We start from the raw sequence: 13,508 nt of genomic DNA on the forward strand, positions 1-13,508 counted from the left end.
TTTGGCTGGTTCAGGTGAAGTTAGAACACCTAACAGCAAACAATTCTCCTGCTCACTCTGACTGTATCAAACAGCTCAATTCATTGACTATAACAAAACAACAACAAAGTAAAACAGAAAAGCCTCTCAAATGATGAGAGCCTTAAGATAAACAAACCCTGTGGAGGATTGCATTTACTTAAATATACATATATATATATATATATATATATATATATACTCTTCTTCAAATAATTTCTCTCAGTAAAAGAGGAGCAGGTCAAAACGGAGTCTAGACTTGGAAAAAGAAGATCAATCCGATCATACTGTGTACGGAGCACATGCATTAGGAGGCCGCTGGATAACCTTACAGATGAAAAACAGCCCATCTAAAAAAAGAGCATCTGGTAAATGATTGCCTCTTGCAACACCTTACAAAACCAAAAGGTCAACATTTATAAATCATAAAATATGTTTGATATAGATTTATTATTAATCATATTTTTTCATCCATTTTGGGGTTCCACATCCAAAGGCTTGTTTACAAAAGTGCACCAAGAAGATACTTCCAAGGGGCCAAAAGTATGTCAAAGGAAAGAACTCCCAGTCCCCAACCGAACATTCAGGCCCTGATCAAGATATTCAAATTTTGTTGAATACACTCCCCCGTCCAGACAATGACACGCAATCCTTTAAAGGATGTTGGTTTCTACCTAGCCAACTTCAAAGACTCCTGAAATAAACAAAATGTATAAATTATAAAATTGAACATGTTAGCAACATACACCTATACCGTTTAACATTCATAAGTGCATTAGCTATGCATTAACTTAAAATATTTATTTATTACATTTTATTTGTCTATACATTATAAAATTCAAACAAATAAAAAAATATGACATGTAGTTTGTTTCACAAAACATTATATTACCTCAGACAGTTCTGGCTCATGGTTTAAGGGCTCTTCAGTCTTCACTTCCACAGGAGCTGAAGCACTAGCCATCTGGGTGCTACGTGTGACCGGCCCACCCATCCTCTCCCGTGACCTCACCGAAAAACGATCCTCCTTCTTAGACTGTGTTGTTTTCACTACAGCCTCTTTCTTCACAGCAACATCTTTGGGTCCCCGTAGCATTTTTGACTGTGGTCGTGTCAAAGTGTCATCAGTAGGTACAGAGGTTATGGATGTTTGTGGGTCGTTGCTCTTTTTGCCTTTTTTAATTTGGGGGGCAGTGGCATCTGCGTTCAATGCTGGCCTCTTGGTGCGTACCTGAGGCGATTTTCCTTTATTTGCAGGTTTAGCGTCACTTTCAACAGGCTCTGAGCTCTGTGCTCTTGTCTTCCCTAAGGTCTTAGTGCCCGGACCAGATCCTGTCTCTTGTTTGATTTCAGAGTCAGTGGCTCTACTCCGGAGATTCATGTTTTTATCTTGAGGTGTCAGTGCTCCTTTTTTCAACTTCTTGGGAATGGGTCTCTGTGGACAGCTGCATGCGATGTGCTTATTGAGGCTGGCTGGGTACGTAAACTCTCGGCTACAGTATGGGCACATATGAACTTTGTGGGTCTCCTCTTGCTTGACCTGGGTTGTTGATTTCATTGCAGAAGCAGCAGACTTGTTCTTCTGAAATATAGCTTTCTGGACCAACTGGTTTTTCTTCTTGTTCAAGGCTGTTAACTTTGATTTGGAGGAGATGTCTTGGTTGAAGTTAAGCCTTTTCGGCTGACCCATCCTGCGGAAGGCATTCTGTCCAGCAGCAGCTATTGTGGTAGAAGGCACACCGTTGGGAGACTGCTTTACGATCTGTTTGAGAGGTATAGGATTCTTTTTCGGGGTGTAACGCTTTTTATCACTAGCATTAGCACAGACTAATATATGTTTGTGGAGCTCGGGCATGTTGTCAAAGCCGTTTCCACATTTTGTGCACCGAATTGCAGTGCTAAAAGTTTGTGGGATGTTGTGTGTAGTGAAATGAGTTGCTGAAGCAACCGAACCATCAGGTGAATGGTTGTGATAAGGGAACGGCGGAGGCTTAAAGCTGGGGTAGTGCTGATTGATTCCAAGCCGTACATCTGGACCTTTCGGTTTACCGGCCTCAGATGCCATAATCTTTATTGTAGTGTACAGTTCCTCTGTCGGGTCCTCGTGGCCATTTTCTTTGTCTCCCGTCATCCTAGTGTCACTATTGCTTTGCTCCTCAGAAGAATCCTGATAGGGGGCACCAGCAGTTGAGTCAGCAATGGTGTCACTGGACATTTTCTCCAAATTTGCCTGAGCAGGATCGGTGTAGTTCTGAGGTCTGAGCTTGCCATTTTCAACGGCAGTGTGAGTGCAAGCCTGACTCGGATGTAGGTCGCTTTGATGTTGATGGAGATTGCAGAGGAAGGCAAACTCCTTTGAGCAAACAGAGCAGATGTAAATTCTCCCAACCCCGTGAAGAGAGGAACGATGCTCGAGAAGAGCGGTAGCGTTCCCGAATAACTGCACGCAAAACTCACACTTAAAAGGCCACTCAGATGCATGTTCTATTATGTGGCCACTGAGGTCTTTAATGGAGCGGAATGGCTCTTTGCAGACGTTACACACAAAACTTTTGATGAATGTCTCTTTCTCAGGGGTTTCAAGTTCTTCACAACTTGAGTTTCTAGCAGGAGTTCCAGGTGATGCAGAAACTCTGTTGTCGTTCTCTGCAACATCATCCGGCTCCTCTTTTATCCCTGCATCCTCTTCGACTAAATTATAATCTATTATTGTTTTCTGAGTGGATTGCATTTCAGGGGGTGAGAGTGATTTCTTTTTAGGGGTTGATTGTACGGTAGAATGAGAAGACTTTGATTTGGGTCGCCCTTCTGTTTTAATATCGAGGTCATGAGGCAAAGTTCCTTCACAGGAACGACTTTGGCTGGTTTCACAGGCAGTATCCCGCTCAGAGTTAGAACAACATGCTTCATCTGCATTTTTTAACAACTGAGGTTTAGTATCATGGGTTGAGCCCTCGAGTAGTGTTTGAGACTTTGAGGAGGATTCTGCTTTACAATGTCTTTTCGTATCCTGAGGTGATCCACAAATGGCAGTGTCTAACTGCTCAGCAGTTTGGTCCAATTCATTGGGATTTAATGCATCGTGGTGTGTGTCTGTTAAGTTGGCTGTATCCGAACCTTCCTCTGAACTGTGGTCAACAGCCTTGGGGGACAACATAGGGAACGGGGAAAGTGATGCAGTGTCTGACATCTGTACATGATGTGAGGAGAATGGTAGAGGAGAAGGGACAGAGGGTAGGACAGGTGGAGGTGGTGTTGATGATGCTACACTAGAAGATGAAGGAGAAGATGGATTAATAGTCATAGGGGTCAATGAGGGAGGAGAGGTGGATTCACAAGCGAGGTGCTCTGAACCGGGACTAGACGGCTCCATGCCCGTGGCACTCTCCGAAGGCGAAAGAGCATCAGGGCTTTCGAGAGTGTTTGAGCTCTCTTCCTGCTCCCCAGGGGAGCTTAAACCAGCATATTCATTCATCAGCACTTTCTCTAAAATGCTGGTGTTGGGTTTCTTCCTCTTTACATGTGGCAGGATGGCTGAGCTTGTTTTCCCCTCATCAACAACACTTTTACGACTCATACTTAAGTCTAGTACAGACTCTCCGGTACTTTTGCTTGCAGTACTGTCTGTTTTACTAAAGGAATTGGAAAGGTCAAGCGGTTGCTGATTACACGAATTTCCACCACTTCTTGAAGGAGAACAGTCATTTCCGGTTAGGTTCATGGCATCACCATGACCTTGGCTGGATGGACTCCAGGCATTGGACACGCAATGGCTTTCGATCTTTGGCACCTTCAGTGAACAAGAAACCCCGGTTGTGTTGCTTATACTGTCGTTTCTTTGCGAAGGGCTATTCTGTACGGTAGTGGGAGGTGAGGCGGTTCTTCTTTTAAATCGCCCTTGAACAGCAGGCAGTGAAGTTACAGTAAGTGGGGTGGTCAATCTATGGCTATCTGCAACGAGACCTATGGCTGGTTTTTGACCATCTGGAGCTTGCAGCAGTTGTTTAAGTTTTGGAGAAAGATAAACCGTTTTTTCTTTTGGAAAAGCTAGCGTGTCTGTTGACTGGGGGAAAATGTTTCCAACCAGCAAAGGGGATTGAGAGGAAGGTGAAGAGAGGGAGGAAGATGACGACCCAGCTTCTGGCTCCACTTTGACAGTCGGCAGCAACGGCGGCGTAGCCGTTCGTCTTCTAGAAACTGATTGAGCTGCACACGAAACGTCTTTCACTGGACAAGTCCGCATTTCAACTTTAAGGGCTTGACGAATTGGTTTAGGATTTATAATGAGAGCATCAAGGCCAAACAATGCTGCAGTTCTTGAATCGACCTCTATGACCTCACAGTTGCTTACTGTGCTCGTGGACTGGATCTTTCCATCTATATAATGGCTGAGATTTTCAGAAATATTGTTCGAGATGTCAACCATATAATCCTCCTTCTCGCCTTCATCTTCTGTATCCACACTGGGCACATAAACAGGTGGTGGACTGGCACTTGGCGACTCTTCCTGAACCGCAACAGACTGACTTTGTTGATGCTGCTGTTGGGAAGAGCCATCCGGCATAAGCATGCCTTTTTTCCTAACACCTTTCGGCATAAGGTGCCGCTCATGGATTCTGCGCTGGTGCCTGCGCATGTTGGTGTGTGTGCTGAATGCTTTGTTACAGTACTTGCAACGGTGAAGCTCTTTTGACTCTCCGCTTTCATCCACTACAAAAGGCCGGTACGAATCAGCACCAGGATCTTTTTTCAGACTGTCAGAGCTTTGGTGAGGTGGACCGTTCTGCGGACTCATAACAGTCGCTTGGCTTGGAGAGGAGACGCTGCTGGAGGTAGCAGAATCATTGGGTGCGGAGGGACTGTGGAGAAACGCTGTTCCAGTAAGTGATCCTGGCCTATTTAAAGTTTTACTTCCATTCTCATGCCTTCGTTCATGTCTACGCCTGCCTACCTGAGAGCCAAAGGGCTTGGTACAGTACCTGCACTTAAAAGTATGTGTTTGATGGTTAGAAGTAGTGTGAATGTGAGCGTGGCGCTCTAGACCCTGTTTGGTGGAGAAATGACGTTCGCAGTGCTGACAGGGGTACGTTCCTCCCTGGGCGTCCTCTTCGAATTCCCCTTCTGCTTCTAACTCAGGATTCGCTAAAGAAGAGCCACACTCGGTGTCACAAAGTGGACTCTCAGAGTCATCTTCTGCAAGGCTGCCAGTCTCCACTTGCAGGTCAGACTTTTCATTGCCATCAACTGACTCTGCTTCAGAGGGGCGATGAGGGCTCTTATTTAACTTCTGCAGTTGTCCTCCATGTCCTTCAGCCGCTGTATTTTCCTCATCCAGTTCCTCTGTCTGATCCATTTCTGTTGTTGGAGCATCAGACAGGGCTCGATTTTGCTCTTCTGTGGAGGATGACTGGGAAGGTGGATTGTCCTGTTGTAACTCGGAGGGTGACACTGTTCTTTCCTCGCCATTAAGCCCTGGACAACAAGAAATGTATACTTATTTAAAATACAGTATGCTATTTTCTGATTGTAAAGGCTGCTTAAAGGGATAGTTCGCCCAGAAATGAAAATTCTGTAATCATTTATTCACCTTCTGGTTATTTACCAACATTCTTTAAAATATATTTGTTGTGTTCTGCAGAAGAAAGTAAGTCATACTCATAATGGCTATGGAAGTATGACTTACTTTCTTCTACAAAAGAAGATATTTTAAAGAATGTTGGTAACCGAACAACGGCAGTACCCACTGGCATTGGTTTTATGCCCATACAACAAAAGTGAATGGGTATCGCCATTGTTCAGTTACCCCAGTCTTCAGAAGTCATACAGGTTTGAAACAACAAGAGGAAATTTCATAATATTTATTTTGGGGTGAACTATCCCTTTAAACGACAAGCCGAGCAGTGAAGCTGATGATTTTTATCTGTAACTGTCTTATGTTCCACTACGAATGTGATCTATAATAAATATAAAATGGAGGATGAACAGATACTTATGAACAAAATAAAACCCCACCAGAGGGTTCTTACCTTCTTCTGAGTCCCGCATTTCTGTGATTGAGGATTCTGTAGCACTTGGATCACAGAATCCACCCAAATCAGCCAGTCTGTTTTTATCCAAAAGCTTCCTCCTTGCTAGAAAAATGCATCAGAAGATTCTGAGTTAAGAGACCACTTTTAACTATAACGTCAACCAAAAGCTATCATTGTGGAGATCTAAAGTAAACATTTCCTGTCAGACTTTTAAAGTAGTCGTAACTGCTACCAACAGAACACTCTAAAACACCTTTTACATTTACTAGAATAAAGAGCTCCACCTGCACGATCCCAAACAAAAGTAGTATGTCATGACCTTCTTTTTCAAGCTTGTTTTTCACCACAAAACCAGAATGACTGCTATGGTGAGAGCAGGATTGTGCATGAAATAAGAATTTAAAAAGTACCATGCTTACTTCAGAATCGCTCTATATCCATGCCCACAATATCTATACTTGTTAAATGCTAAAAATGTAGTGATTTTAGTGAATATAAGTAATACGTTTAAAACAACAGCATAAAATTAACCTTATAATAAATTTGATGCAAGTTCATCTCTTTGCGCAGATTACAGGGATAACATCTTTACGTGTTAAAGGCGGCAATAAAATAGCTATCAGATGCTGTCCTTCTGACAAGGTCATCTAGAAGCATCTTATAAAACTTGATTCATAAACAGACAAATGCTACTAACTAGGTCTCCTAAGCACACACATTGACATCCTTTTTCTCTTCTAGTAATCCATTCCATTTATGTACTCACTGTTGTGAGTTCATTTTTACTTGTCAATATTTTTGAATGTGCATTGACTTTGTATTGATATCCACAAACAATCATACCTTTAATGCATGCAAAGACATTTGCTAAAAATGATTTTCACGAAGACTATTTAGATTTTGCTTTCTAAAAACATGAAGCAACTTAGACAAAATATAAATTTATAGGAGTTTAGTAGTACAAGAGATCACCCTGCCAAGACCTTGCCTCTCACAAGGTGAAAACAGACAAATGGTTCAGACAGAAGGAAACCTCAAAAAAGGTCAGAGCTTTTCCAAAAGAAATCCTTGTCACCGTTTAAACAAGCACCGTCTGTATTAAGCTTAAACTTTCATATACTAACATCCATTCGAAGTGAAAAGCATAGCGACAGTCAGAAAATCAAACTGCTTTTTCCCAACAACCTTTAATCAACCTTAAGATTCAGACTAAATGATCCTTTCTATGTCATATTCTTCTGTTTTAAGAATACATGACAGCAAACTATGGATTCAACATTTAAATATTTCTAGCTCTTATGTATAAGCCATATTCCAAAAAATGCACATAACTTTGTGGTATTCTCATTAAACGAAAATGTTTTTAGAAACTGAGAAAGTGTGAGGTGTCCTGTCGTTGTTACATTTGTTCAGAAAACTTTTCAGATCAGATGCACCCACTTAAAATGGATTACAAATTCCCAAAGTGCATACAAAGATCAAAGGATTTATTTCACGAGTCAACTGACAATTGAATAAAATGGGTTATGTACCAATGCACAGCACAAAAGACGGGACTTTCATATTTGAGACTTTATAAGTGAGACTGTTTATTACACGTCTCGAGTCTCATTCAAACTCCTTTACGAGGAGGGTCTGGAAGGTCATTTCTGTCAGACATGGGCTGTGGCTCAAAACCGACCTAGGCAGCGTTATAGGTGCATCGTGGGCTCGATCGAATCGATTGTTGCGAATCGAGCTGTCAGACGCCCCTAAGATGCTTAAAAATGCAGTCTAGTTGGGCATCTTACTGTATTTTAAGACGCAGCCTCACTGTGAGGCGACTAAGTGACCTGTCCATCAACATGAGCGAAACTGCGCTATATTTTTTACTGTTTTACTATTCAACAAATGGATTTACAACTCAGCATAAAACACACAACCCCATCGTGCGCCATGATTTCTTCTTTATCAATAACCTGCGTTTGAAATATGCGATTAGCCAGGTGGCTAACTAGCGACTTCGAGCTAACGACGACTGCGAACACGTCCAAATAGCTTAAACATAGATTTTCGGATATAAAGTAGATACTTATACAGACACAACGCTCAATGCGAGCAAAGGAAGACACCGTTTTAATACTACCTCGCTTCGCTCTGGGCGAACTCTTCTTGTTCAGACTGCTAGTCCTTTCTTCCTCTAATGCAGCTGCTATCTCAGGATTGTCTTCCCCATTGTACCACACGAGAAGTTCTTCGTCCGGTCCGATTGGCTGACAGGAAGGACACGGACCAATAAGAGTCCATCTTTTTGGTATGCCATAAGAGGAAATATTATCTAGGCCTTGACGCTGTGGCAGGCATTAAGGGAAAGACCCTCATAACAAATAGGAGAGAGCTTATACAAATAAATAAAAAATGTTTTTAGCCGTCAGTTTACATTACGTTCTTATTCATATTAAATAAAATGTATGTAACAGAAGTAATCTGCATAGTTCTATGAGAAAGTCTTAGGATACAAAATCCACATTTAAAATGTATGAAAGTGATTTCATTAAGTTAGATAAAATACATTTTATTTTACTCGTACGGTTACAAAAGCACTCCTAGCGGAGAATAACCACACATTTGAAGTGTTGTGTAAATATCCCAAATACATTCGGGGTCACGGTAATCATATTTTAGGTATCCGTACATTTTTAAACATACAGGTCTCAATGTGCCCCAACCCATTTTTATTCAATACATGCGTTTAGCGTTCTGTTTTCCATGTTAAATTACACAACCAATCTAATTCTAATCCAATGCATTTTATCTACATAAAATGTGTCCTACCCTTAACACTTTGTAGTAAATTGCTCTGTTGATTTCCAGAGGAAAAAGGTTTTGTTCTTGAGAGGAGTGCGCCCAGTTCACATACCGCAGCCAGTTTCCTTTCATTGGATCTGTGGCATCTACACACATCCACCCCCAGGCTGGAAAATACACCTGGTGATGGTCAAATAATGTGATTTAATTATAGACTAAATAAATGTTATGCTCATCAGTAAATTGAGGCCTGAAACTGCAGTAAATGTTTTATGGGATTTTTTTGACAAACCTCCCACATGTAAACATTGCTGGTTACTTGAGATCTCTTCTTTCGTTCTCCTACAAATGGTCCAAACCGTTTACCTTTAGGTATTAGTCTTGATGCCCAGACACCTGTAAAAAGTTTCATGTAAAAAGACAGCAACAGCATGTCAAGAGAAATTTTATGTAAAGCACATGGATTTAAAACATGGTGGTGACAAAGTGGAGACACTCAGAGTTTCTTGTGGTATGTGGTAAAATGCATTATGTATATAATAAATGCATTATAAATATTAAAGATTTTCAAGTTTCCATAGTTTTTTTTTTTAATGCCCCTTTCAAGTGATTACAAAAGGTGAAGTTGGCTGAAAGCGGAGTAGTTTGCATCTCTGTAAATGAAACTAACACTTTGTGATAACCACAGACAGTGTCCTGTATTAAACATTTATCTGTTTTTAGGGCACCACCAAAGTATGTTTAACTGCTGCAAAATAAGCCTGTAGTTCCAATGGCAACTCTTAGTTCTTTAGGACCGTAAACCTGACCAATTAAACCAGCAGACAACAGTGAATATTATTTGAAAGTAAAAACACAATTAGTAAGGTACACCATAAAATGTATAAGAAATTGCACCTTTTTATGCAAGGAAACCAACTTTATATTTTGCCATCAGAGTTACAAATACATTTAATACTACAAATGTTAACAATTCTCTTGAATGCAGTTTAAAAGTCATTTCATACCTAATTCAATAGATTCATATACAAATATTTTACATGTGATTATTTCACAATGTCATCCTACTCACCAATACGATTTGGGTTGACAGCTGATGGTCCCAGCCTCATGCTGTTCGGCAGACCTCTCCACACACGAGCTGGGATGTCATTCAACGTTTCATATGCTCCTCCAGGCAAAGCCATTACGACCTTAATAAATAAACAAACACTTATTTTACAAAGTATTTTTTTGTAGCCACCCAGTGCTCATGATACCTGCTGTTCCAGCAGAGATATTCATTTTTTTAACCAATTCCCAAAGCAAGATTTTTAATCCCGCCATACCTTAGGATTTCACACGTGACTGAATTTTGGGTCTCCTAAGACCTTACTTACTTCATGAAATCTATAAAACGGAAAAATAGGAGCTGCATTTTTAATAAAGGACCAGATAAGAAATCCTCCACGTTTAAAACGCAGGAAGGGACTTGTTTAATCTCAAAGACAGAGAGAATGGAATGACTGTGGTTCAGCGTGCTGTGGTTCATGCATTGGCTTTTCTCAGCCAATGCATAATGCTAGTCAGAGGCAAGACGGATAACAGCCACTTCTCATTACTTGAGTTTATTGGTAGTGACAGTGTCTTATTACCAGGGGCCTCACTATCATTACAAGCTATGTGTCATGAACCCAGCATTACGCCAAACCCCAAGGTTAAACAAACCACCTGTGAGAAACCCATTCGAAAAACGCTAAATAATTCAGCCAAGCACACAGTCATGTGTGATCCATTTTATTATTATGGGTCTTCAGAGATTTTTTGGTCTAAGAATGGTGCAATAACAGAAGCTGGCAGGACGGGAAGTAAAACACCATCATCAGGTTTGGATGACAGGTACTGAAAATGAGGGGAAATTGACAGGGGATCTCTGACGTGACGCATTACGTAAGTCTGCAGGTCAGACTTCTCAGCTTCCGCTGCCTTACACATGGGCGCACACGTATACATAAAACAGAAAGTCAGTGAAAACAAGCTTCGGAAATTAAATAAAACATCAAAATTCTGACTGCTCGTCTTTAGGGTTTTGTCATAGATGCATGTTTGCTGATAAAAGTAAACCATTACACTTGGATCCAATTGAATAAATAGGTTAAAAAATAGGTTTCATTTACAAAAGCTTACACAGAGCAAAAAAAGAAGGCTTCATCTTGGTCCGTAGTCTTTCCATTCAATTACTATAGTGATTAAAAATTCATATGTACAAAATGACTTGGCTCCTCTATATAGCTGTGTGGATTAACTCTAACATGGACATTTTTTTAACCACCTTTAAAAATATGACTTGACATCAGTGTGTTCTTAAAGTTCACCGGAGCAATTTCATCTCCTCATCTCCACTTTTCCTTTGCATTTCATCTCAACACCCCCACTTTTCCTTTGCTGTACGGAGTTGTGCGTCTTCGTTTTCAAGATCTCATTTTGAACTGTACGTTAAATGTGTAATAATACGATAAATAAAAGCAAAAGATGAATGAGAAATTGAAGTTTTCACAGTTCTTATATTCAGCACTCGCATATTTACGCATGCGTTGTGATGTACTGGAAATAGGCTACTCATATACACACGTGATAAACAACTTAAGAAACGAAAAATAAAACGTAAAGCACGTGTGCTTTTTATATGCAAAGCAACTCTCAAATACATTTAAAACGGGACTAAAATGAGTGTCATGGACGATGTTAATTCGTGAAATAACCCGGTTAAGTGGTTTATTCATGCAGGGCTGTTTGAAGCAAACAAACACGCATCGCGCTCAAAAACACACGCGCATGATTTGATGTACAGAATGTTCTAGAAGAAATCAAAAAGTTACACAATGTCTCCGAGCTCTTACTTGAGAAGAGATGAGAGCCGGCAGGACAAACCCATTTTATTATTATCATCAATCCGGCCACTCACTCAAAGTGCCATGCGACGCAACTCTTTCGTCCGAGCAAGGTGCTTCCGAGCCATTCAGTGATGCGAAGCAAATGGGTGGAATGAAATAAAACGTGAGCAGGTTTTCATGAAACACTTACCTGTTGTTTTCACCGGCACTGTGCAGTTTTGGGTCTACCTGCTTTCCAGTGTGCTGAAAATGGCGGATGAACACTGGAGCTTCCCAATGTAACTGGACGGTCAGGTCGCAGATTTGACCGCGGTCAAGCCAGCCGCAGTTCGAAAATACACGGTCAAGCCAGCCGCAGTTTGATTAATTATGCGCGCATACTTCGTAAACTACGGTAATTTCTAGAAACACCGCTTTTAAAGCTTTATTTAAATGCGGATCGTCTGTGTGTCTCCTCAATATTATATATTGCGTTTTACGTTTAGAATTTCCGTAATTGAAGAACATTTTTATCAGAATGTTTGCTTATGCATGTTGTGAAAGCAATGTCTCCGTCTGCAACTTTTGTTTAACAGTTACTGTTACTGATATTTCCATCAAATAAAACGGGTTAAAATTGTTTTACCTGTAGCCTACTCCTGTGAAATTATTTTTTTAATGTGTATCCTATAGTAAATGTGTTGTAAGTGTCTAAATGATTAGCTACAAAATGCAAATACATTATTTTAATACAGTAACATGAATTTGTACAAGTTTAACTGTGTAATGGCTTTTGAAAGCGTATTATAGCGTTTTGAAAAACCATGCTTTCATACTATAATGACTTATAACTAATGGTAATGGTTTACTGTAGCATTTGGGAGAAATTGTCATTTATCCAATTTAAATGCCTATAGAAACATGATTTCCAATAAGTTTCACAAACGGATGGTCGGATCCTGTAGGGGGCATCCCATACTATATGCACACCATATATGGACTTATTTTACTGTGCCGTTTGGGAGAAATAGTCATTTTTCCACTTTAAATGCCTATAGAAAAATGATTTCAAATAAGTTTCACAAACGGATGGTCGGATCCTGTAGGGGGCATCCCACACTATATGCACACCATATATGGACTTATTTTACTGTGCCGTTTGGGAGAAATAGTCATTTTTCCACTTTAAATGCCTATAGAAAAATGATTTCAAATAAGTTTCACAAACGGATGGTCTCTTCCTGTAGGGGGCATCCCACACTATATATACACCATAAATGGACTAATTTTACTGTAGCATTTCAGAGAAATTGTCATTTTTCCACTTTAAATGCCTATAGAAACATGATTTCCAATAAGTTTCACAAACGGATGGTCTCTTCCTGTAGGGGGCATCCCACACTATATATACACCATAAATGGACTAATTTTACTGTAGCATTTCAGAGAAATTGTCATTTTTCCACTTTAAATGCCTATAGAAACATGATTTCCAATAAGTTTCACAAACGGATGGTCTCTTCCTCTAGGGGGCATCCCACACTATATATACACCATAAATGGACTAATTTTACTGTAGCATTTCAGAGAAATTGTCATTTTTCCACTTTAAATGCCTATAGAAACATGATTTCCAATAAGTTTCACAAACGGATGGTCGGATCCTGTAGGGGGCATCCCATACTATATGCACACCATATATGGACTAATTTTACTGTAGCATTTCAGAGATATTGTCATTTTTCCACTTTAAATGCCTATAGAAACATGAATTCCAATAAGTTTCACAAACGGATGGTCGGATCCTGTAGGGGGCATCCCA

The 13,508-nt window shown here is 40.3% G+C and overlaps 1 protein-coding gene across 1 annotated transcript; it reads right to left on the bottom strand.

Moving 5' to 3' along the window:
• Positions 1-437: 437 nt before the first annotated feature.
• Positions 438-12,080, bottom strand: prdm2b (PR domain containing 2, with ZNF domain b). The gene is made up of 8 exons (XM_079483109.1): positions 11,898-12,080; positions 9,907-10,027; positions 9,127-9,230; positions 8,862-9,014; positions 8,173-8,299; positions 6,045-6,149; positions 911-5,490; positions 438-712 (listed from the first exon to the last, which is right to left on the bottom strand). Exons 2-8 carry the CDS (start codon positions 10,019-10,021, stop codon positions 689-691), a joined length of 5,208 nt encoding a protein of 1,735 aa, XP_079339235.1. The 5' UTR covers positions 10,022-10,027; positions 11,898-12,080; the 3' UTR covers positions 438-688.
• Positions 12,081-13,508: the final 1,428 nt, after the last annotated feature.

This window comes from Barbatula barbatula (assembly GCF_947034865.1).
Source record: "Barbatula barbatula genome assembly, chromosome: 20".
NCBI lineage: Eukaryota > Metazoa > Chordata > Actinopteri > Cypriniformes > Nemacheilidae > Barbatula > Barbatula barbatula.

Excerpts from the sequence above, each read along its gene's own strand:
- prdm2b (XM_079483109.1), bottom strand. The coding sequence starts at position 10,021 with ATGGCTTTGCCTGGAGGAGCATATGAAACGTTGAATGACATCCCAGCT. Across the intron at positions 9,015-9,126 it reads GCAATGTTTACATGTGGGAG|GTGTATTTTCCAGCCTGGGG; the intron begins GTTTGTCAAAAA and ends GACCATCACCAG. Across the intron at positions 5,491-6,044 it reads AATGCGGGACTCAGAAGAAG|GGCTTAATGGCGAGGAAAGA; the intron begins GTAAGAACCCTC and ends CTTGTTGTCCAG.